The sequence below is a fragment of the Phacochoerus africanus genome, chromosome 6 (genome assembly GCF_016906955.1).
Source record: "Phacochoerus africanus isolate WHEZ1 chromosome 6, ROS_Pafr_v1, whole genome shotgun sequence".
NCBI lineage: Eukaryota > Metazoa > Chordata > Mammalia > Artiodactyla > Suidae > Phacochoerus > Phacochoerus africanus.
Window position 1 is genome coordinate 15,959,213 of NC_062549.1, and position 24,050 is coordinate 15,983,262.

Sequence of the window (24,050 nt, forward strand, 5' to 3'; positions counted from 1 at the left end):
CCGGCGCTTTTTGCCAAGAGGGTGGAGCCAAGAATGGATCCGGGGTGGTGTGAGCAGCGTGAGTTCACAGTGGGCGGAGCCCGGGGCGAGGAAGACCGCGTGGTTCCTGGTGGGCGGAGCCCGCTAGGTGGGTGGGGCCAGAAGTCGGGCGGTGCGGCTCGGGGTCCGGGCAGGGGGCGGGGCCAGGCACGGGGGAGGGTTTGTTAACTGGGCGTACCAGTCCCGGCCGGGAGAGGAGAGGTCTCTGGCACGTGGCTTGAGGGAGGAGTCCTGGGAGGGCTTGGATTCGGTAATCGGTGCTCTGTGATTTTCTCGGCGGAGCGTGAGACAGACTCCAACCCATCGCCAGCTGTGGAAGTTGAGACTCGGAAGACTCCACTTGTGCAAGTGAAATTAGAGGACCTTGCATGTGAAAAACAAAGATTTAGCACTTTGAGCCTGGAGTTGGAGAGAACCCGGAGTAGGGGGAAAGAGGATGGTAGAAGGAGGTTAATTCCAAATATGACCGCATGGAGGATGGTGTTCGGGATAATACTCCCAACTCTCAGCATATTGTAACTTTTTTAATTAGGTGAAATTATATATTGGCAAGAAATGTATATTTATTTTTTCACATATTAAGTAAGAAAAAAAATTTGAGAGACCCTTCATGATATTCTTTTGGTATTAATCATATATATTTGTTTATTTGCTGGCAGTCTGGAAGGAAAGACACCGAACTGTTAAAAAGTGATTATCTCTGGTGAATGAATGGTAGGATTTTCACTTTAGATTTTTATCTTTCTGAATGTTTATATTTGCAAGGGACATAAATGGCTGATCAGGATATTTATTACCCGTTATAAAATCTGAAATTGTTAGGTTGGTTTATAGGCCATACATAGATTCTCCCAGTCTTACGAGTTCAAAAGTCCTAAAGATTTTGAAAATGTCATTGTGTCAGTTATCATTGTATCGCCTCTCAGATCCAAATACACACTTTAGCATTGGCCCCATGATAAATAACGGAATTACTTTAAGCACTTCTCCTTCAAAGTGGGCACAACATGAAATCTTCTCGGTTACCTACACCGAAGGAAGATGCTTTCTGCAGTTCCTGAGAGCAGACCAGAAATGTGGACTACAAGTAGGAGGGTGGTCATGAGAATACCCAGTAAGATCTGCCTAGCCACAGACCCAAACTCGGTCCTTCTACCACCTTGAAGTTTAGCGTGGCAATAACTTTCACGCAGCCCTCTTGGCAGAGAAACCAGACTCCTGTGCAGCTTGCAGGCAACCACCTGCCCCTTGTCCTTCAGGAAGCCTCTCGTCTGTGGGAGCCCAGGGTCACACACTCCACAGCCCTTCATTCTACTCTTTCATTCCCCCCAGGCATCTCCAAGACCTTCTGTCTCTGCTGGCTCCTATATTCTCATGGCTCCCCACACCGCTGGTTGGTGATTGCTCCCCTCCACCTGCTTCTCTATTTGCCCAGCAACTCCAGACCACCTGCAGCCTGGCTAAACCAGGGAACTTATCTGCTCTCTGGGAGCCAACCTTCCCCAACAAGATCCAGACCCCTCTCAAGTTTGTCCTTACATACTCTCCCTCAGCCTCAGGCACCAGATAGTTTCATTTTCTCTTACATTTCACTTTTATCATAGTTAATTTTTTGTTTGTCTTTTGTCCTTTTAGGGCCACACCTGTGGCATATGGAGGTTACCAGGCTAGGGGTCTAATTGGAACTGTTGCTGCTGGCCTACGCCAGAGCCACAGCAACACGAGATCCCAGCCACATCTGCAACCCATGCCACAGTTCACAGCCATGCCAGATCCTTAACCCACTGAGCAAGGCCAGGGATTGAACCCACAACCACATGGTTCCTAGTCAGACTTGTTTCCATTGCACTACAAAGGGAACTCTCCATGGTTAATTCTTGACGTTCAAATTCTACTGTTTAGGAGTTCCCAATGTGGCTTGGTGAGTTAAGAACCCCACTAGTATCCACAAGGATGCGGGTTTGATCCCTGGTCCCACTCAATGGGTTATGGATTTAGCATTGCTGCAAGGTGCAGCAGAGGTTGCTTTATGTGACTCGGATACCGTGTTGCTGTGGCTATGCGTAAGCCACCAACTGCAGCTCCAATTCGACACCTAGCCTGGGAACTTGCATATGCTGCACGTGCAGCCCTAAAGAGAGAATAAAAATAAATAAATAAATAAATAAATAAATTTCAATTTTAAAAAACTCACTTGTTTAACACGTGGTTTCTTTTGATCGGACCCAGACTACTATAGGACTTTGAAACCAAACTAGGTAGGTTCTACTACTTACTAGTGTATTTTGGGGCAAAGTTATGTCACCTTTCTGTACCTCAGTTTCTTCGTCTGTAAAATGAAGTTAGTGATAATAACACCTACCTCTTAGGGTTGTTATGAGGGTTGAATGAATGTACGTTATATAAATTGGTTAGAATATGTGCTGGCACAGAATAATGTTATTTTTTATTTTTTAATTTTTTTTAGGGCTAAAGGTGCAGCTCCCAGGCTAGGGGTCGAATCGGAGCTACAGCTTCTGGTCTACACCACAGCCACAGCAATGCCAGATCCAAGCCACATTTGTGACCTACACCATGGCTCATGGCAACGCTGAATCCTTAACCCACTGATCAAAGCCAGGGATTGAACGCTTATCCTCACGGATATTAGTTGGGTTCGTTTCCTCTGAGCCACAACAGGAACTCCAAGAATAATAAATGTTAGCAAACATGATTGTGGTATAATCTCACCCCATGAACTCCAGTATACCCTATACTCCTGTCACTGAGTGTCTTACTATTCCTCAGACACTTTAAACCTTTGCAGAAGATACATCTTCTGTCTAATATACTCTTTCACTTTCCTTGTTTACAGCTTTTCCCAGGAAAAGTTCATTGCTGCCTTCCATTTTTGCACAGCTTTTTTTTTTCTTTTTTTTTAGGGCTGCGCCTGTGGCATATGGAAGTTCCCAGGCTAGGGGTCGAATCAGAGCTACAGCTGCTGGCCTGCACTACAGCCATAGCAATACCAGATCCAAGCCAAGTCTTCAGCCTACACCACAGCATGAGACAACCCCAGATCTTTAACCCACTGAGTGGGGCCAAGGATTGAAGCTGCATCCTCATGGATGCTAGTCATATTCTTTTTTTTTTTTCAGGCCACACCCTCGCATATGGAGGTTCCCAGGCTAGGGGTTGAATCAGAGCTGTAGCCGCCAGCCCATGCCACAGCCACAGCAACACCAGGTCTGGGCCACATCTACGATCTACACCACAGCTCACAGCAACACCGGATCCTTAACCCGCTGAGAGAGGCCAGGGATTGAACCTGCTTTCTCTTGGATACTAGTGAGTTTCCACTGAGCCACAAAGGGAACTCCTTACACAGCTTTTTTGTTGTTTGTTTTATCACTACTTTTTAGTCCCTTGTCTTTAAAATTATTACCATGTTCAGTAACTCATCCTGTCTCTACCTCTACCATGAGCAATTCCATGACATGTTCTTGGCTTGAGAGGTATGACAAAGTAATAGCTCCAGAGTCAGACAGACTCTGGCTCAAATCCTTTCTTGGCGACTTACTATTCTGCATGACTTTGGACAAGTCACCAGCCTTTCCGGGTGTCAATTTCTTTGTGAAATGAGAAATAAAAGTAGAGTGTCTAGGAATTCCCTTCATGGCTCAGCAGTTAATGAACCTGACTAGGATCCACGAGGACATGAGTTCGATCACTGGCCTCACTCAGTGGGTTAAGGGTCTGGCATTGCCAAGAGCTGTGGTGTAGGTCACAGATGCCGCTCAGATCCCATGTTGCTGTGGCTGTGGCATAGGCCAGTGGCTAAAGCTCTGATTTGACCCCTAGCCTGGGAACCCCAGTATGCCATGGGTGTGGCCAAAAATAGAAGAAAAAAAAAAGTAGAGTGTCTATCTAATGGTGCTGTAGTGAGCATTAAATAAACTAATCTGTGCAAAAGCATAGTGACAGGAGTTCCCTTCGTGGCTCAGTGTGGTTAACGAAGTTGACCAGTATCCTTGAGGACCCAGGTTTGATCCCTGGCCTCTCTCAGTGGGTTAAGGATCCAGTGTTGCCGTGAGCTGTGGTGTAGGTCACAGACAAGGCTGGGATCCCCTGTTACATCACTGTGGTGTAGGCTGGTGGCTGCAGTTCCAACTCGATCCCTAGCCTGGGATCTTCCATTTGCCACAGGTGCAGTCCTAAAAAGACAAAAGACAAAAAATGAATAAATAAATAAAGCATAGTGGCTGGCACATCAGAAGTACCCTATGCAGTAAACAACTACAGAGTTTTCCAACTACAATTACTATCATTATATTTCTCTATGGACAGTGTAAGCACTGTGATTGCCGTAAATCCTTGTTGAATTATTGAATTTATTATGATACAAGTGAGGTTACTGTCACAAAGAAACACCAAAATGGCTAAAATGAGATACAAATGCATTTCTCTTTTTTTCTTTCTTTTTTTTCTTTTTTTTTTTTGTCTTTTGCCTTTTTCTAGAGCTGCACCTGCAGCATGTGGAGGTTCCCAGGCTAGGAGTCAAATCAGAGCTAGATAGAGCTGCCACCATACCACAGCCACCACAATGACAGACCCGGCAACACCGGATCCTTAACCCATTGAGCAAGGCTGGGAATCAGACCTGCAACCTCATGGTTCCTAGTCAAATTTGTTCCTGCTGCACCCCACATCGGGAACTCCACAAATGCATTTCTCATATGACAGCCTGAGTGTTCACATTCCAGAGCTGATATGGTGTCTCCCACAGCGTTGCCCTGATCCACGTAGCTGAGAAATACTCAACACCTTGTCTACTGCAATTACATTCTGGCCACCAAAATCAGGAAAAAGGAGCAGTGGAAGGTTTAAGAACAAAATCCCCAAGTTGTACACATCACTTCTGCTTACATCCCACTGACAAAAAGGTAATTGCAAGGGAAATCAGGAAATGTAGGGTTTGTTCTGCAGCCCAGCTATCACTAAATCCCTCAAGCTGGGAGTTCTCTTGTGGCGCAGTGGGTTAAGGATCCGGCATTGTCACTGCTGTGGCACTGGTTCAGTCCCTGGCCTGGGAACTTCCACATGCCATGGGCATGGCAGAGAGAGAGTGGGAGAGGGAGAGAGAAATAAATACCTCAAGCAGAAGGAGGGAAAGAATGTTGAGAGAGCCAGCAGTCTGGGGCATGATGCTTCTAAACTTTGTCAAATAAGCAGGAATTACTTTTAAGCTGGAAAAATAGATCATATCTTTAAATTACATAAGATTTTACAGTAAGGACAATAAAAAGGGATATGGTTTTGGTGGCGTTGGAGGAACGTAGAATCAGATTCGGACCTACAAACTCCAGTGATCTGGATGTGGAAGAAATAAGAGATGCACTCACAGAAGCCAATACCCAACAAAATCAGGATGTTATGGGCGGGGATTTGGAGGAGGAACACATAACAAAGGAAAATATCAAAAAGGGGTCATGAATGTGAAAGGGGAGATTCAGGAAGTCTACAGCATGCAGTACAGCGAGGTTTAACAACAAAAGGGGCTTTTATTTTTTATTGGGGGAGGGGGTATTTTAATGCTTAATAGGAAGAGCCAGAAGAACAAGGAGGAGATAATCCCACTGCTTTGAGACCACATGATATGATGTGCTCAGACAACTGAAAGAAAACAGAAATACCCAATGTCTATTTTGCTTGCATTTTTCTCTATCAAAGAAAAGGATCCTCAAGCTATAAAGAGTAAGGAAAATAGCAGTAAGAGGAAATTAAAGCCAAGGTGCAGCAGTAGAAAGCACCGAGTTACCTTAAATGGGGTAAAAAAAACCTTTCAATTCAGGTGCGTTCTATTCCAGCATACTTTGAAAGTGCTTTAGACTCTGACCCCAAAGCCTTTCTTACAGATCTTTGAGAAAATATGTCAGAGGAGATGACATAAGACTAAATGCGAATAGCTGCTGTCTTCAGATTCATAAAAGGAAAAAATATATATTCCAGACACTATACCCAGGGGAACTTGATGTCTCTTCCCAGGATGATTTGTGACCATGAAAAAAAGGTGATTATTTAGAGGCCTCAACTGGTTTGCCAAGCCCACTTCATGCCAAATGGACCTCATTTCATGTTGTTGGAAGAATTAATTGATCCTCAGAATAGGATTATAGCACAAACGGAATATAATTTGATTCCAACAAAGCAGCTGTCCCCGTGGTATTAGTCATGCCTCGGTCAGTTAAAAGCCAAGGCAGAAAGGTTGTTTATTAGCCCACTGAAGAGGAAGGACCCTGAAGCAGCTCTCACAGTCAAAGGATGAGCTGCAGAAACCAGGGTTCTCAAGGGACCAGAAGCAAAGCTCACTTCCCCAGGAGCCTTCCTGCTCCTGTCTCTGTCTGCTTCATTCTGAGGTGACTTCACTTCTTGCTGTGGGAGGATGGCTGCTGGCAGCCCCATATTCATATTTTCCAGGCTTGGCAACCCTACTGGAAAGAGAAAACTTTTTTTCCTTATTGCATTCACACAGAGTGACTTGTACCTTTATTTTTACGTTTCTGTACTGCTTGAATTTTTACCTTCTAATGCCGAATTTTTAATAAAACATTTATAAAAAAATGAAATTCATCAATATCAATATAAAAAGCAACATGGACAGACGATTGCTAACTTAACTTTTCTGCAAATGTTGTACATTTAGTTTGTTTTCAGATCTTACTGTTAGAAATAAATCTACAATCAACATTTTGTACGTAAATCTTAGTCCATGCCTCTAATGATTAGTGTTTGGAGGGAGTTCTAGAAGTAGAATTCCCGGGTGAAATGTTTTAAATGTTTCCAGGTCTCTTGATACATGTTACTGTCTACACTGCTTTCAAGAAACAGGCCTATACCTCAATATCACATTGAGAAGTTTTTTTGTTTTGAAGTTGTTTGTTTGGTTTTGGCTGTCCTGCGGCAAATGAAATTCCTGGGCCGAGGATCATATCTGAGCTGCAATTTCCACCTACGCCACAGCTGCACAACATAGGAGTCTTCCCCGCCAGGGATCGAACCTGCATCCCAGCACTCCCAAGATGCTGCTGATCCCCTTGTACCACAGCAGGAACTCTGAGGAGTGTTATTAAAAAATTAAAATATAGGCCAAAAAACCTGATATTCGCATTGTAATTTTCTTTTTCTTTTCTGGCCACCCTGCAGCATAGAGAATTCCTGGGACAGGGATCAGATCCAAGCCATAGTTGCAACCTATGCCACAGCTGCAGCAACGCTGAATCCTTAAACCACTCTGCCAGGCCAGGGAACCTATGTCCCAGCGATTCAGAGACACCACTGATTTCGTTGCACCACAGAGGGAACTCCTCTCCTTGTAATTTTATTTTGCATTTATCTGATTACTACTTTCCCGTGTTAAAGGGATAATTTCAATATAAAGCAGTAAATGCAAAGGCAGCAAAGTGCTATGTGAGCTCTCAGAGGGGAAGCCCCTCATCATTGAGGGTGGGGAGCTGGGCTGGGTTGGAATTCAAAACTATCATCACTAATTTTACTTAGAAGAGGCTGGGCCTCTTCTGGTCCCAGGGCCCATGCCTGCGGTATTACACTCAGGGCTGTCCCACACCTCACATGGGAAAATTGAGAAAGTGAAGTACATTCAAGAGAGGCTGATAGGGTAAGTCTGAAAAATCACATAAAATTACGACATGGCTTCCTGGCTCACGTGCTTTGCCCACATATGCTCTCCTCCCCGCCAGAAGAGATCTGATAGGGGTGCATGTCTCACATGTCCTCCCACCAGTCATTTCGGCAGTGTCCATTACAGGAAACCACTGGTAAAATTCCCCTTCTCACATGAAGCCCCTATGCTAGATAGAGTTCTTGACTGCAGACAACAGAATCCATCTCTGGGTAAATTAAACAGGAAATCAGGAGTTCCGGTCGTGGCTCAGTGGTTCACAAAGCTGACTAGTATCCATGAGGACTCGGGTTCAATCCCTGGCCTTGCTCAGAGGGTCGAGGATCCGGTGTTGCCACGAGCTGTGGTGTAGGTCACAGACTGGCGCGGCTTGGATCTGGTGTTGCTGTGGCTGTGGTGTAGGCCAGTGGCTACAGCTCCGATTCAACCCCTAGCCTGGGAACCTCCGTATGCTGAGAGTGTGGCCCTAAAAAGATGAAAGACCCCCCCCCCAAAAAAAAGAGAGAGAGAGAAAAAAAAACCTAAAACAGGAAATTTACTAGAAGAACGAGGAGGAGAGAGGTTGGGAAGGACTTGGAGGGGAGGAAGCACAGCCAGGTCACACTGATAAATTCCTCCAAGAATCCAAGAATTAGCTGGTGAGGATGCCACCATTAAACCTACCCTGCCTTTCTACCTTCTCTTGCTGCCACCATGAATAATCTCTGCCACTTCGGATTTGGGTCACTTTTTTTCCCCCTTTCTTTTCTTTCTTTCTTTCTTTCCTTCCTTCCTTCCTTTCTTTTGGCTTTTGTCTTTTTAGGGCCACACCTGAGGCATATGGAGGTTTCCAGGCTATGGGTTGAATCAGAGCTGCAGCTTCCAGCCTACACCACAGCTACAGCAACACCAGGTCTGAGCTGCGACTGCAGCGGACACCATAGCTCATGGCAATGCCAGATCCTTAAACCACTGAGCGAGGCCAGGGATGGAACCCGTGTCCTCACGGATGCTAGTTGGGTTAGTTACCACTGAGCCATGACAGAAACTCCTGGGTCACTTTTTCAAGAGGAAATGAATTTTCCAGGCGGGAGCAGCCTACTGACTGAGATGAGGGAACATGCCTGAGCCCTAGTTGTCAGATTAAAGGGGAAATGACGTCTTTGTCCCTGTAGGGTTTCCAGTGAAGGAGATGGGCCCTGCCCAACCCAAACCCAAAGAGAAAAATCTCTCAGATAAGCGATGTGTCTGTTTAGATCCAGAGTAGCTTAAAAAATGGCCGAGTCAACTATGATCCCCTCACCTCCAGGTGATTAAGATTTTTCTCCTCTTTTACGGAAAACCAATGAGATTACCTATCATACTGAAGTGAGGTCAGATTTACCACATTCTTGTAAGAAACCCCTGTTCCAGCTGATGTTTACTTTCTCGTTGTGTTACTAAAGAACAGAAAGGGACCCACCTATGACCTCATCTCAAATGAGGTAATGGAATGATGATTAGCTCTTACTTCAGCCCTCTTTTCTGTCACATGTAGGGTAAGAACATTTGACCCTCTTCAAGAAGTCAGGCGGTGTGGGAAAGAACCTCAGTTTTGACTCCCTCTCTTTTCCTAAATCAAGTCCATCCTATTGACAATAGCGAAGACATGGAAAGAAATATGACCTGCCAGAGGCCAATGCTAGACCAATTCTATAAGTTTCCTAAGGTTGCTGTAACAAATTACCACAAACCAGGTGGCTTAAGCACACACACACAGACACACACACACATACACACATGCAGAAATTTATTCTCTCACAGTTCAGAAGGCCAAAAGTCTGAAACCAAGGTGTCTGCAGGCTCAATTCCCTCAGGAGGCTTTTTTTTTTTTTTTTTTTTGCTTTTTAGGGCCACATTGTGACATATGGAGGTTTCCAGGGTAGGGGTCAAATCTGAGCTGCAACCACCGGCCTAAGCCACAGCCACAGCAACATGGGATCCTACATCACAGCCCATGGCAAGGCCGGATCCTTAACCCACTGAGCAAGGCCAGGGATCGAACCCACGTCCTCATGAGTACCAGTTGGGTTCCTTAACCACTGAGCCTCGGTGGGAACTCCTTCCTCTCCTTTCTCTTATGACACCAGACATTGGCTTTAGGGTCCACCATAAATCCAGGATGATCTCATTTCAAGATCCTAATTACATCTGCAAAGACTCTATTTCCAAATAAGATCACGTTTACAGGTGCCAGAGTCTAGGACCTGGGTGTATCCTTTTGGGGTACACAAATCAGCCCACTACATCAAGTAAAGGCTACAGCAAGTGTGATGATTCTTAACAATGTTGGAGGGAGAACAAAGGAAGAGAGAAAAGCATTTGGCTAGCTCTGTTTCCTGGTGTTCTGAAATTTTTATGTCTTTGCTTATTTAAAAAATGTAAAAACTGGAGTTTGCTTCATGGCTTAGCGGTTAACGAACTGGACTAGGATCCGTGAGGATGTGGGTTCAATACCTGGCCTTGCTCCATGGGTTAAGGATCTGGTGTTACCTTGAGCTGTGGTGTAGGTCACAGACGCAGCGTGGATCCCGAGTTGCTGTGGCTGTGGCGTATGCTGGAAGCTGCAGCTCCAATTTGACCTCTAGCCTGGGTGCAGCCCTAAAAAGCAAAAAAAAAAAAAAGGGAAAACTAAAACGACAGCTATAACTTCTGTAGAGGTCAATTTGGCAATAGGCATTTTTATTTTTTAGGTTTTATTTATTTATTTTAGGGCCACAGGTGCAGCATATAGAAGTTCCCAGGCTAGGGGTCCAATCTGAGCTACAGCTGCCAGCCTACACTACAGCCACAGCAACGCTACATCCAAGCCACATTTGCAGCCTACACCACAGCTACGGCAATGCTGGATCCTTAACCCACTGATCCGGGATAGTGATGAAACACACATCCTCAAGAATATTTTCTGCTGAGTCACAATGGGAACTCCCTCAGTTTGGTAATAGCTAACAAAATCACAAATGCATACGCCTTTTGGGTAGAAATTCTTTTGATAAATGTTTATCGAGATATAATATGCATAAAGAAAAGTGAACATATCATAGAGGTAGACAATGCTACTTTAAATATTGTTCTTTCTGCTTTCATTTATACTGGGTAAACAATTGTCTTAAAACGTTTTTTCTATTATAAAAGTAATACATATTATTGCAAAAAATCAGAAAAATTGAGAAAAGTACAAAGAAATTACAACGACTATAATATTATCTCCAGAAATTAACCATTAACATTTTGTTATAGTTTCTTGTGGGCTTTTTCCAACGCAAGCATATACATATATATTTTTTAAACAAAGATGGGACTGTGGAGTTCCCGTCGTGGCTCAGTGGTTAATGAATCCGACTAGGAACCATGAGGCTGCAGGTTCGATCCTTGGTCCTTGCTCAGTGGGTTAAGGATCCGGCGTTGCTGTGAGCTGTGGTGTAGGTTGCAGATGAGGCTCGGATCCCGCATTGCTGTGGCTCTGGTGTAGGCCGGTTGCTACAGCTCTGATTAGACCCCTAGCCTGGGAACCTCCATATGCTGCAGGAGCAGCCCAAGAAATGGCAAAAAGACAAAAAAAAAAAAAAAAAGATGGGACTGTGTGAATACCTAGTTCTTTGTATTTTCTTAACAAGTTACAATGCATCGTGTACAACTTTCTGTATAATTAAACACAGTTGCATCATATTTTTTTTTTTTTTTGGCTGCCCCTTGGCATATGTTTCCCAAGCCAGGGATCAGATCCCAGCTGGAGCAACCTATGCCACAGCTGTGGTGGGGGATTGAACCTGGATCCTTGGCATTTCAGAGACACAGCCAATCCTGTCATGCCACAGCGTGAACTCCAGCATCATAATTTTTAATGACCATATAGCATTCTTTTTAAGGTTCCAATGAGAGACATTCAAGCTGTTTTCAGCTTTTTGACATTATAAATAATGCTGTGGTAAATATCATGGTGCATACATTTTTAAAAAAGCTTTTAAAAGACTGAATTTTAAGTGCTTGAATATATAATAACTTCTGTATCTCAAAAGCGCATGGAAGGGATTTCCTGATATTCCCTCCAGACTTGCTTTACCATAGCCTTCTCTCTCTAAGTTAGGTGCAGCTTCATCTTGCCATCAGCTCAAGCAAGCAAACCAAAAACCAAGTACTGGAGTCATCCTTTGGCTCCTCTCTCTCATGCCTAAATCCAATTAATTGGCAAATTCGGTTGACTCTTTCTTCCAAATAAACCCAGAATTTAACCATTTCTCATTACTTCCACTGATCTGCATCACCATTATCTCTTGCCTGAATAATTGTAGTGGCCTCCGAAGTAGAGTTGCCATATTTAGCAAATAAAATGACAAGACACCCCGTTAAAAATTGAATTTCAGATGAACAACAATTTTTTTAGCATAAGTATGTCCCCTTATTGCATTCTCCATGCAGCAGCCAGAGGGATTCTTTCAAAAAGTCAGAATAAGTCTCTCCTTTGTTCAAAACCCTGTGATGTCTTTTCATCTCTTATTATACAAAGCAAAAAAAACCTTAAAGCTGAGGCCTTGCAGGATCTGCTCCCAGCAGCTTTTTCCTCTTTGATTTTATTGGTCCACTGTCCTCCCCTGGCCTCTGGTTGCACTTCTCTTCTCCCAGGTATAACTAACCTCCTTTAAGTCTTTGCTTACATTGCGTGAGATCTTTCCTAGATCGCCCTGTTTAAAAGTGCACGCTTCCCTTCACTTTCTCTATATTTCTGCAGCACTTCCTCTTTTAACGAACATATCATTTACTTAGTTTATTGCCCTTCCCCTTTTACCAGAATTTAAGTTCCATGAGGGCATTTTTGCTCTTATTGTTCACAGTGGCATCCCTGGTGCTTAGAATACTGCCCGGCTCATAATAGATGCTCAATAAATATTTAATAAATGTCGAATTAAGGAAATGATTTCCAAATCAATAAGTAGCTTTTATTTGTTTCACTAGGAAGACTCCTCTCACATTCCGATCATTCAGCATGTTATCTATTCTCAGTCATCACGTAACTGCTTTAATTCCAGAGAAGCCATTTTCTGTAATTCTGTAATGGTAGCAAACATTTAGATGTGTAGACAGGGTCCTAAGGTATAATAATATCTTAAAATTTAGATATTATAAATAGACTCAGTTTATACGGATTAGGAAATAAAGGCCCGGCAAAGGGAATTGCTTGCTCAATTCCTAGGATGGGCGGCGCTGAGTACAGAACCTACGTCTCTAACTATAATACTCTGCCAACTGGCCTTTAGATCCCTTTCTGTTAACTTGTTTGGATTAAGCTAACAGTGAAAAGCTCTAAAGACTCAGAGACAAAAACTGTCAAAAGCCAAGCGCTTCCCCCACCCCTTCAGTCAAGGACCCAGCATTTTGCATTTGAATCCAGCGTGGCGGGAAGCGGAGGGCAGGTGTCAGGAGGGGTGGGGAGGGGCCGCCAGGCCCCGCCAGCCAATCAGAGCGGGCGGGAGCCTCCCTTCCCCCGCCGGCGTCCACGCGCCAAAATTCCAAACCCGATCTCGCGCCACTACCCGCCGTCTCCCTCCGCCGAGCTCAGCGAGCCGGAACTATCTAAGAAAAAGAAGTCAGCGGTTTCTGCTCACTGTCCGCTCAGGTCGTCCACACTATCCGTGCGGGCTCTCTTCAAATTCGGCCCAAAGTCCTTCGCTCTATAGATGTGGGGAAAGTTGCGAGCCCGCCGACGTAGGGTGGCCGCGTGGGCGGAACGGGAGGCGGAGGGATTCAGAGTGCGCGCGCTGCGGCCACCCGCGCGCAGCTTGTGGCGCCAGAATTCGGAGCGCGGAAGCGCCTGAGCGGTTGTTTCCCAGTATAGGGTCCGTCTCCCGCCGCGGACGCTCTGCCGAGGAGGGAGAGAAGATGGTGGTCCTCCGCAGCAGCCTGGAGCTGCACAGCCACCCCGCCGCCTCGGCCACGGACTCCTTGGACCTGTCCAACGAGTTCCTCAGTCTGGAGCAGATCGGCCGGAGGCGGCTCCGCTCGGCCGGCGCCGCTGAGCAGTCCGCGGTCACCGCGGCCGCTGCGGGCGTGAGTACCGGCCTGGGGCGGGCCCCTCGGTCGGGCCTGGGGGACTGTCTGCCTGGTGCCCGGTGGAGCCTGGGGGTGGGGTGGGCGGTCCTGGTGACAGTTGGCGCGGGGAGAGAAGAGGCGTGTTGGGAGGAGTGTTGTCGAGGACAAGTAAAATGGAAGGCTTTTCAAGATCAGAGCCCGAGGAGGTGTGGGGTGGGCGAAGAGATGGGGCAGATTGCAGGAGGGCTAAGCCGTTGGTTACTACCTACTTTTACGCCAGAGGAAACCCGAGCTCCCCGGAGGCCAAGTGCACTTGGAGGCCAACCCTTGAGTTGGGGGCTGCCCCGCCCCCAGCTCACACACCTTCCTAACCAATCTCCCAGGCTCCGGCTTTAGGTTCGCAGGAATCGCGAGCCACACGTCTGTACTGAGCGCTTACTGTATGCATGACATGTTTTAGAGGCCGCGGCAGATAGAGTGTGACTCAGGTTCCCTGACTTTAATTTACGATCTAAGAGAGGTTCGGTAATCAGAACGCAATGAATAATACCAGGTTGCGTAATGTGCAGGGATGGAGAGCGACATTTCAGGTACATCTTCACTTAAGCCTCCTAGCAGCTCCATGAGAATGGAGAGTTGTGATATGAATCTCACAGATGAAAAAAACAGCCTCGAGGTACCCAGTAAGTGATAGATCTAAAACTGGAGCTTGGATTTTCTGCCTACACAACCTTTCTCTTTCTGTTATTTCATACTCCAGTCATAAGCAAGGTCTGTAAGGATTCCAAGGAGGTGGAGCAGTAGGTCTCCTTGAAAGAAGTGCTTCTTCTGGGTCTGAGGTACAGGTGGAATGTTTGGTAGATTTAAGGCTGAGGGAGAGTCCCTCCACCTCCCCTTCCGCGGATGGAGGGGACAGTGTTAACAAAAGGTTAGAGAAATTGAGGAAGCAAGACTAGCAAAGTTAAGGCAGCAGGAAGTAGTCTAGTTCTGTTAAAGGGAAGTGGGCATGGGGTTGGGAAAAATAGGACCAGAGAGAGTTAGAACTGGGAAGCCAGAATAAGAGGCCAAGGGGAGGTTTGTGTGGTGGGAGAGAGTGACAAAACATAGGTAAGAGAGTGATCGCTGTATGAAATCAGTTGTCAGTATCTTTTTTTAGAGCCCCCCCCCCCCATGCTAGTTGCTCCTCTACTGAGGGAATGAAAGAGTTCATTCAGTTTCTGAAGTTGTGATCCGAATTGAAAAAACAAATAATTTCCTGACTCTTAGGATGTTTTTCTCAATCACAGGCACATGTTGTTAGAGATCTGAGAGGCAGACACTTGTTCAGTGAACTCGGTCACTTGACTTACTAACCTGTGTTCGAAAGAGCTGAGTATTTCGGTAAATATTTATTGAGTGCTTATTATCCTCAGGACAGTGCTGGATTCTGTGACTGTAATGATGTACTGAATACTGGTTAAGTAACATAGGTGCTTAAAACCACTATTAGTTCTGAATCTTAACCTACTGGTAATCAGGGGGTTTCTATACTTGATAAAAGTAGGGGATACTTAACCACATGGGTAGTGAGAATTAAATGTTGTCATGCATGTAAGGAAATTAGCCGAACACTTGGCTAATAGTACTCAGTCGTTGTCAGCTGTTTAGACCAGTCAGTTTTAATGGCCACTCCATCTTTTCAGTTCTTCAGACTAAAAATCTTGTCATCTTCGACTCCTCTCTTGGTTCATATTAGCAAATTCTGTTGTCTTTCAGAATATATTCAGAATCTGACCACTTCTCAGCTTTTCCATTGTTGGCCTTGCTGGTTCAAGCCAATATCTGTTGTCTGGATCATTAAAATAGATTCTTGACTGGCCTCCCTGTTTTCTACCCTTATTTTTGTAATGCCCTCCTCCCCCAAAAGTCAGTTCTCTGTGTAGGTTACAGAGTGATCTTCTTAAAAGTTAAAACAGGAGTTCCCCTTGTGGCTCATTGGGAACTAGCCGGACTAGTGTCCACGAGGATGTAGGTTTGATCCCTGGGCCCCCTCCGTGGGTTAAGGATCTGGCGTTGCCATGTGCTACAGTGTAGGTCGAAGATACACTCGGACCTGGCATTGCTGTGGCTGTGGTGTAGACTGGCAGCTGTAGCCCCGATTTGACCCTTAGCCTGGGATCTCTATGCTCCACCTGCGGCCCTAAAAAGCAAAAATAATAAATAAAACAAGTATTTGAAGTAATTTTTAATAAAAAATGAATTAAAATGTCAAACAATTGATTGCTTCTCTGCTCAAAATTCCCTAAAAGTTTGAAAGTTGAAGAGCAGCCCTCTACCTCCTTGTCCCCTTCCATTTATGATGACGTTGTCTTCTGTTCTCTGTTTTGCAAAACCTAGTCTATTCTAGCCCTTATGGCCTAGCTGCTCCTGAATCCCAGGGTCTTTGCCCTTGCTCTTCTTTATGTTGGGATATTGGGATTCCCTGGATATCCATGAACCATTACTTTACCTTTACAGTGACTTACCCTGACACCCTATTTAAAATTACAAACCACTCATTGACAGCCCTCTTTGTTTTATGTTCCCAGCACTTATGACCTTCTAAGTATTCTAAAATTTGCTGTTTTAAAAATATTTTTATTTTGGCCAGTCAGAATGTAACTCCATAGGGATTTGGATTTTGACCTTTTATTTAGCTGTGTATTTATTAGCACCTAGAGTGTAGTAGGTACATAATAAATAATTTTGTTGATTGTCTTACCACATATCAGTGTGTGTGGTGGTTGAGCAATTAGCGATTGTTGTAGGGTAGGAAAGATTTTTCTTTCTGGCTAGGATTTCCAGTAGAAGTTATGCCTTTTTGAGCCATAAATCCTCTGTAGAACTAATTATAATCAGAAGGTTATTTAGGGAGCATGGATTGGATCTTGGGGGGTTATGTATTCATGCTAACAAAGTCCATTAATACCCAAATGAAACATACTTTGTGATTGGAATATTTTCTCATTTGGGGACTTTACATTCTATACATTTGACTTGACTATAGCTTGCTTTTGACATTAGTCATGTGTTTCAGAAATGTAACTCTTTTATCCACCCTCATTGTATTTGGGTATTTCTCAGTCTCCTCATTCACACATTTTTTTTTAAGTCACGCATTTATTGACAGAGTGTTTCTTATGGTACATTCTTTTTATATTTATTTATTTATGGCCATGTGCACTGCTTGTGAAAGTTCCCAAGCCACAATAATGACAATGCCAAGTCCTTAAACTTGGGCCACCAGGGAACCTCCTCGGTTCCTTTTCTTTTCTTTTTTCTTTTTTTTTTTCTTTTTGCCATTTCTAGGGCTGCTCCCTCGGCATATGGAGGTTCCCAGGCCAGGGGTCTAATGGAGTTGTAGCCGCTGGCCTATACCACAGCCACGGCAACGCCAGATCCGAGCCGTGTCTGCAACCTACACCACAGCTCACGGCAACACCGGATCCTTAGCCTACTGAGCAAGGCCAGGGATTGAACCCACAACCTCATGGTTCCTAGTCGGATTTGTTAAACATTGAGCCATGACGGGAACTCCCTCCTCGGTTCTTTTTAAATGGTTGGATTTATTCAGATTAATTCATTAACTTGTATTTTTCTTCATCTCATCTTGGAGGCCAACCTTATCTTCAAGTTCTGAAGAACCCTATAGTTATCTATTTTTTAACTCCATTTTACTCTTACATTTTGAATATGATCTCACTTAGTTGGGCTTAAGGTTTTTTTTTCCCCTGACTTGTATGGATTCCCTGAAAATATTTTGTTTAAAATTTGTTTCTTTGTTTTTTAAACTTTTTATTTTCTTCCTACCTTAAAAGTTTCCTCCAGAATCAGGGTTGCCATTGTCTATTTCTGTGCATTCACAGGTCTGGGGCTCTTTGATTTGTTAAATTTAGGGTTGTTTCTCAAGCTGAAGGAGACCCTTCAGGATGGATAGTAGGGGTTTCTTGGTGGTAATTGTACATTACTTTTGGGTTGTGTTTATGTACATATTTATTCTGTATGTTGTTAGGTAAAATAAAACACTCTGTAGTGTGTAGAATGTACTTAAAAACAATTTTTTTGGGGGGGTCACATCCATGGCATATGAAAGATCCCAAGCTAGGGATCCAACCCACACCACGGCTATTGCAGTGACAACACTGGCTCATTAACCCACTGTGCTACTAGGGAACTCCTAGAACGTACTTAAAAAAAAAAATTGTGTGTTTATTTAGAGGTCTGGAAAGATATCCCAAACTGATAATATATAACCTATGAGAGATTTTTGTAAAACTTGGAGCATATCACAGCACAAAAATGAAAAATGTATAGCTCAGTGAAGTATCACAAGGCATGGATAGAGAGATTCTAACATGTGGTAATGAATGTTACCTCCTGGAGTTGAGTGACATGGCTACTCTTCATTTGAGGGAGTTTACTTGTTTTGGGAGAATAACAGTCCATTTTTGTAAGTTTGTGTTAGACTGGCCCTTGATTTTAGGCTTAGAAGTTGCAACTTTTAGAACAGGGATTTAATCAGATAGTGTTTAGGATGGATTGTAGTCAACAAATCTGAGTTTGGAAGACCACTTAAAAGATTGTAATACTGGAGTCCTCACTGTGGCCCCACGAGATCGGCACATCTTTGGAGCTCTGGGTCTCAGGTTCTATCCCTGGCCTGGCACAGTGGGTTGAGGATCTGGTGTTGGCACAGCTGTGGTGTAGATCAAGCTACGACTCAAATCTAATCACTGGCCTGGAAGCTCCATATACCAAAAAAAAAAGATTGTAATACTAATAGGCACGACTTTTATAGCACTTGCTATATTCCAGGCAAGTACCCAGTATGCATACACAAAATATTATTATTTTGTTTTCCAAAAATTAATATCTTTAATTTTTAATTGGAGCATAACAACTTTATTATTATTAATATATTATCCTCATTATACATATGGGAACTAAGGTCTCTTTGTAACTTGGACAAGATTATACAGCTCTAAGTGACAATCTTAGGCAGTCTATCTTTAAGAATTTGGGTTCTTAATTAGTATGTTAGAGCAGAACTAGAGCCTAAATTAAGGTGATACTAGGAGGCATGGAGAGAAAAAGGGGGTCTGAGAGTTGTTTAGATACAAGGAGGGAGGAAGTGTTATTCCCAGCTGAAGAGGTAAGCTATACACCTTTGGGAATATGAGTTTGACGAGAGGTTAGGACTGTTTTTCTTTGGGAGTCACCTATATAGGGTGATAGTTAAATCCTTGAAGACAAAACATATCAAAACACAAAAATATTTAAGATCTGGAGCAATGACTTTAAGGGTGAGAAGAGGATGAATTTTTTTTTTAAAAAGAATGAATTAGGTTTAAAAAAAATAAAGTGTCACATAAACAAAGGATCAAAGAAGGGAATAAACAACTCCATAGACACCACTGAGGTAAAATAGGCCATTGGATCTAGCTATTGGGAGATAATTTTAGACCTTCTGAAAGAGTTGTAGAGTTGGAAACCGAATTGCTGGAACAAGTGGAGTAATTGTGAGTAATTGACCACACCAGTATTTAAAGACAACCTGAGAAAGGCTATCCCCACTATCCTGGGTATAATGTGAATACTTTTTACAATAGGATATACTGCTGCTGTTTGCAAGAAGCCCTAAGTCTGGATGAATACATTTTGTGTTAGTATCATAACTATGATTTTAAAAATCCTGTTTAAATCAATTATACTTCAATAAAAATTTTTTAAAATCCTATTTAAACCTAATTTGTTGAATTGATGCTTGAATTGACTCAACCAGTATGACTCCCATACATATTTTGTCATGAATTAAATCTTTAATAAGCTTGATCTTTTGTGGAAAACTAACATCAGAATATTTCTGTTTTTCAGTTGTCTACTAAAGGGAAAAACTTTTGTTGTTGTTGCATGCTCCCTGTACTAACTTACTGATTCTGAAAAATTATAGCAGACTTAAAAGCTAATGAAATATATTTTTTTTCTTCTTTTAAAATTTCACTTTTAAGAACAATCAGTGCTCTCAATATTGAAGTAGATTTTAGCGAAAGAATAAATGACTCCATCTCTAGATTTAGTTTTCATATGGTGTTTTCTCTTTTTCACTTCTTAGGAAATTTTTTTCTGGTAATACATGTTGGTGAAAATGTGAAAAATAGACAGTGGAAGTTCTCCTTTCTATCCTCCAGGGTTAACTTTTGGTTAATAGTTGGTGTTAAACTTACTTCGAGAATTATTTGATTAGCTATATTAAACTGTGAGTTGGATTTGATAACAGTGTTAGTTTCTTTAGCAAAATGAGATGTACACAAGATAATTCATCTTGAGGCATTTATAACACACCAGAAAATTGCAGATAACCTAAACATAATACATTAAGCAGTTTGTTACGTAGATTCATGTAATGGCTGGAATACTATTCCTTCATATTAAAAGATTTTTAGGAATTCCCGTTGTGGCACAGTGGAAACGAATCCGACTAGGAACATGAGCTTGCAGTTTCGATCCCTGGCCTTGCTCAGTGGGTTAAGGATCTGGTGTTGCCGCCGTGTAGGTTACAGACATGGCTCGGATCTGGCGTTGCTGCTGTGGTGTAGACCAGTAGCTACAGCTTAGATTTGACCCCTAGCCTGGGAACATCCATATTCCTCGGATGTGGCCCTAAAAAATGAAAAAAAAAAAGAAAAAGAAAAAGATTTTTAGAATAACAGTTCATGATGTGGGCAAATGGTTGTATTCCTTGAAAAAAGTTACAAAGCATAAATAATATCCCAATTTAGAAATTGTGTAAATATATTTGCATAAGAAAAGAATTGTTTATGCACCAAAAGGTTAACAGTAGTTGTCTGCGCATAGCTAGAATTAAGGGTGACAGTTTCATCCTTGTTCATTTCTTCTTTTTTCCACTTAATGGGCACATGTTGCTTTGATTTTTATATTGCTTTTATAAAAAAAATTTTCTGAAGTTATTGATATTTTTAAATTCCCCAGTGCGTGCCTCTACGTAGGTGATTCCCCAAAAACCTGTTTTATTTTTTTCTCCATGTTGTTAAGGATAGTCTTTTCTGATACTAAGTGTTTATTTAGGGAGGATGAACTAAGCCCCTCACTATGCAAATCAAAGAGTCATTTAGACCACTTGCAAGATTTTCCTTGTGGCCAGCAGTTAAGTATCAGCAGTAAAGGACCCTGCATTGTGACTGCAGCGACTTAGGTGGCTCATTTGGTGTGGGTGTGATCAGCTTTCACATGCCTTAGATGTGGCCAAAAAAAAAAAAAAAGATTAAATATTCCAAGCTTTTCAGGGAATCTTTTTTCCCAGTATTTAGCAACCCCCCCTCCTTTCTTTTTTCCTATGAAAACAAACTTTTTAAAAATTATCCCCAGGAACATGGGGATATTTACTATTTTTATTGTAATAAAATGCAGGTAACATAAACTTATCACTTTAACCGTTTTTTAAGTGTACAGTTCTATAACATTAAGTACATTCACATTGTTCTACAACCATCACCACCCTCCATCTCCAGAATTTTTCATCTTCCAAAACTGAAACTCTGCCTATTATTAAATACTAATTCTTCATTTTCCCTCCTCCCAGCCCCTGGCAACTATCATTGTACTTTTTGTCTCTATGAATTTGACTACTTTAGGAGCCTCATAAGAGGAAACATACAGTATGTGTACTTCTGTGACTGGCTTACCTTACTTAGCATAATATATTCAAGGTTTATCCATGTTGTTTCCTTTTTTCATTTTTGGCTGCCCTGTGGCATATGGGTTTCCTGGGCCAGGGTATTTATTTTTAATACTGAATAATATTCCATTGTATGTCCTATATACATACATATAAGTACACATATGTATATTTATTTATCCATTTGTTGATGAACACTAGAATTGCTTCCAACTTTTGGCTCTTGTGAATATGCTGCTATGAATATGTATGTTCATATATCTGTTTAGGTCCCTGCTTTCACTTCTTTTGAGTATATATCCAAAAGCAACATTGCTGGATCATATGGCAATTCTGTGTTTAATTTTTTGAGCCATTGCCATATCATTTTTCACAGTGTCTGTACCATTGTAACACACAAGGGTTCCAGTTTCTCCACATCTTTGCCAACGCTTAGTTTCTGGGTTTTTTTGGTAATAGCCATCCTAATGAGTGTGAAGTGGTATCTCATTTTGTTTGATTTGCATTTCCTTATGATTATTATGTTGAGCATCTTTTCATGTGTGTATTAGCCATTTGTACATATTCTTTACTGAAATGTCTACTCAAATCTTTTGCCCATCTTTTGTTGTTAAAATATAGAAGTTCTTTATCTATTATGGGTATCAGTCCTTTGTCCTTTACATGACTTACAAGTATGTTCTCCTCCTCTGTGGGTTTCCATTTCACTCTATTGATGATGTCCTTTGTACAAAACTTTTAAGTCCAACTTAGCTATTTTTTCTTTTGTTGTCTATATTTTTGGTGTCCTAAGAAATCATTACCAAATCCATTGTCATATGAAAGTTTTCCCCTATGTTTTCTTCTGAAATTCTAAAATTTTTTTAGCTCTATAATCTCTTATTAAATTTTTAAGCTGTCATCTAAAGTCTTCCCCCCTCCACCCCTGCATAGGTTTAAATAGTTACAAAGAAGATGATTTCCGTCATCTTTTGTTGTTGATGTTAAAAAAGTAAAACTATAATGGAAGTTCCTTTTCTAGCCCAGAGGGTTATGAACCTGACTGGTATCCATGAGGATGAGGGTTTGATCCCTGGCCTTACTCTGTGGGTTAAGGATCTGGTGTTGCTGTGGCTGTGGTGTAGGCCTGCAGCTGCAGCTCCAGTTGGCCCCTTAGCCTGGGAATTTCCGTATGCTGCAGGTGTGGGCCTTAAAAAAGCAATAAATAAATAAATAAAAATTAAAAATAAAATAAAACTATAACTATTACATTAGAGTTTTCTAAGTGTCCCCTGGAATCTAAAAACCAGTTATTTGATACCTGTCTTGATACATTAAAAAATAATACAGGAACAAGCTCTTGTAACATCAGAAAGTTTACCTTGATTCTTTTTTCTTCTTTTAATTTGTACTAAATCCACAGCACTTTATCTTGATATATTTTTATGCTTGAAAGTCATTTATTATCCTTTTATACTTGTAAAACAAAATTTGAATTTTTTCTACTTTTCCATGATGATAAAACTCCAAAAATAAAATTTAATTTATTAATGTATTATACTTATTAATATTCAAGTGGTAAAAACAATTAAAAAAGTATCTATATCGATTAAAAATGATTAAACATGGGAAATATCATTTTCTTAGGATTTCATATAGTTGAAATCTCCCTCCCCCCCCCCAGTTAGTGTATCTATGGGTGAATCTTATTTATTGCTGAAGACAGTGCTTTGGCATCAGTTTCATTGTTTTTATAAATTTAAGCACTGAGAGACATTGTTCATATAAGTAAGTAGATAGTAATGAAAGGAGTTTTCTTTGTAGTGCCACTCAGGTTTTCTGGCTTATATGCAGAAAATCACTTGCCAAACATTTTTAATGGTCTCTTAGCTTGATTAGGTCTCCTTTCAATTTTGTTGAAAGCAGAGAATTGGAAACCACCTAACAAAGGAAAGGATTTGTTGCCTAGTTTAGCCATTCAATTTCTTAACACCTACATTAATGTTTTTCTTTATTTGGCTTTATGAAGGTTTTTGTAATGCCTTGAAGCAGTCCACAATAGTAAGATTCAGAAAAAGTAAGAGACATGACTTTCTTTTGTAAAATGGGAGAAAGGTAAATGAAAGAGGGTGCCTTGTGTTAGGGTGCCTTCTCAGGTATTTTTAAGAAAAGTACATATGGAAACTGAGAAACTGGAAATAGATACCCTTACAGTTTTCCTTGGAAAGTCTTATATTGCACTACACCCATTTAAGATGTAGGTATCCATTTTCAAAATAATACACCTACCAAAATGTGTAGATATTCTTTTCTCAAACATCCTTAAATATAGGTACACTGATAAAAATGATGACGAATCATACACATCACTTAATACCTTATGAAGTACCTGTCTGATTCTTACACAGATCCTCATGCTATAAATGTCCTTACTTGTGAACCACTCAAATGTTCTCCCTGAAACAAAATTAAATGGCAGACTATCTTAATAAAAACATGATGAAATGACCAAGTAAAGCCAGCTTAAGGACCATGGTGGGACACTAATGTTACATTTAAAAAAAAAAAAAAAAAAAAAGCAGGAGTTCCCATCGT

General features: G+C 41.9%; 1 protein-coding gene across 2 annotated transcripts in view; it reads left to right on the plus strand.

Annotated features, from left to right (window-relative positions):
* The first annotated feature begins 13,412 nt into the window (after positions 1 to 13,412).
* ATAD2 (ATPase family AAA domain containing 2) overlaps positions 13,413 to 24,050 on the plus strand; it is a 67,944-nt gene continuing 57,306 nt past the window's right edge. The window contains exon 1 of one of the 2 annotated variants that reach the window (XM_047783314.1): positions 13,413 to 13,780. In XM_047783314.1, the coding sequence (XP_047639270.1) occupies positions 13,613 to 13,780 (168 nt within the window). In that variant the 5' untranslated portion in view covers positions 13,413 to 13,612. The remainder of the gene's footprint in view (positions 13,781 to 24,050) is intronic. The other variant, XM_047783313.1, reaches the window with a different exon arrangement.